Source organism: Macaca mulatta, chromosome 14 (genome assembly GCF_049350105.2).
Source record: "Macaca mulatta isolate MMU2019108-1 chromosome 14, T2T-MMU8v2.0, whole genome shotgun sequence".
Classification (NCBI taxonomy): Eukaryota; Metazoa; Chordata; class Mammalia; order Primates; family Cercopithecidae; genus Macaca; species Macaca mulatta.
The window spans coordinates 70,505,133-70,506,791 of record NC_133419.1 but is presented as its reverse complement, the minus strand read 5'-3'; the positions used below and the strand labels follow the sequence as shown (position 1 = coordinate 70,506,791).

Genomic DNA, 1,659 nt, shown 5'->3' with positions numbered 1-1,659 from the left:
CTAATGTGCTTGGTATTTATCCCATAGATAAAGGGGTTGAGGATTGGTGGGACTAGTAGGTAAATACTGGACAAGGTGATGTGTACATATGATAGGATATAAGATCCAAATCTGTGAGTACAAAATGAAAAAAAAGTAAGGAGATAGAATTGGAAGAAGACACATATATGGGGAATACATGTATTAAATACCTTAAGTCATGCCTCTTTCAGAGGCAAGTGAAAGACAGTGATAAATACTTGAATATAGGTGAGGGTGATGAAAATGAAGTCAAGCCCACCAACAATAAATGCTCCAAGGATGCCATAGAACTTATTAATGTAAACATCCTCAGTGGCAAGCTTCACAAGGGCCATGTGTTCACAGTAAGTGTGGGATATTAACTTGGTTCGGTAGATTTTCAGACGGCATTTTGTAAGCAATAGACGTGGAATTACCAGAATGGCAGGCTGCAATGTCACTCCAACTACAATATAAGTGACTAGCTGTCGAGTGAATACGATAGCATGCCTCAGAGGATAACAGATCACTACATAGCAGCCCAGAGCCATGGCTAGCAGGATTCCTGATTCGATGCCTTGAAATGTGTGGATGAGCCACATCTGAAAGAGGCAAGCATCAAAATATATCTCTGGCAAATGGAACCAAAAAATACCAAGCATCTTGGGCACAATGCTGGTGCTAAGTGAAATGTCTGTGGCTCCTAGCATGGCCAGGAAGATATACATGGGTTCCTGGAGGCTTGGCTCAGATTTGATGATGATCAAAACCAGAGAATTTCCAATCAGAGAAATGATGTACATAGCACAGAATGGAATCCCAATCCAACACTGTACAGATTTCAAACCAGGGATCCCAATAAATGTCAGCACAAAGGGCATGAACAAGGTACTATTTGTAATAGGCAGAGCCATTCAGGGGTCTTCTTAGAAAGGGGAGAGAGTTTGCCAAGCTGTGATTCTCTGTACTTTTATATATTTTATGCTTATCCAATCACAAAGTTGTTGAATAGCAAGAGTAAGAGAACCAACACCATCAGTTTACTTATCTTTTTTTAAATGAATGAAAAAAATGCCAATACAGAGACCCATAGAAAGGTTCACCAGTTTACACTTTAGCAAAATCATCCAGCCACATTCAGTGATATCCACGGTGTGAAGACTTTTAAAGTCTTCACACCGTGGATATCACTGAATGTGGATACTTACTGCTGAAGGAAAGTCGAAAGCTTTATTTTTTTATCTTCTGGGAAAGTTGACATAAGAAAAATATGATGGGATGTGACTATTTGAGAATTCTTCAAGAAATTCCATAGGAAATAATTGACAAACATGTTGAGGTGGAAGTGCCTTGGGAAGCCGCAGAAATAGAGAAACATCCAAAACAAAATTCTGGTTGCAATATAAAGGCTGTGGCTGGGACGCTTAACGATTTCTAGTAACCATATACCAGCAAATAACTATGGTTCAGTTGCAGGGCTGATAACACAATATTATGCATCAGTGATTTTTTTTCTTTAAAGTGAGAGCAGAGAGGTTATGCAAGTGATGAGTTGTCTAGGTCTAAATCAAGGTGATCTATATATATATATTTTTTTTTTTCAGTGAGATTAAGCAGTTTTCTTTTTTTTTTTAAATTTATTTATTATTATTATACTTT

The 1,659-nt window shown here is 37.9% G+C and overlaps 1 protein-coding gene across 1 annotated transcript; it reads right to left on the bottom strand.

Moving 5' to 3' along the window:
• Positions 1–914, bottom strand: LOC715677 (olfactory receptor 52A4-like). The gene is given in 2 exon segments (XM_015115097.3): positions 1–137; positions 140–914. Coding segments are annotated over 2 exon segments (912 nt in total).
• Positions 915–1,659: the final 745 nt, after the last annotated feature.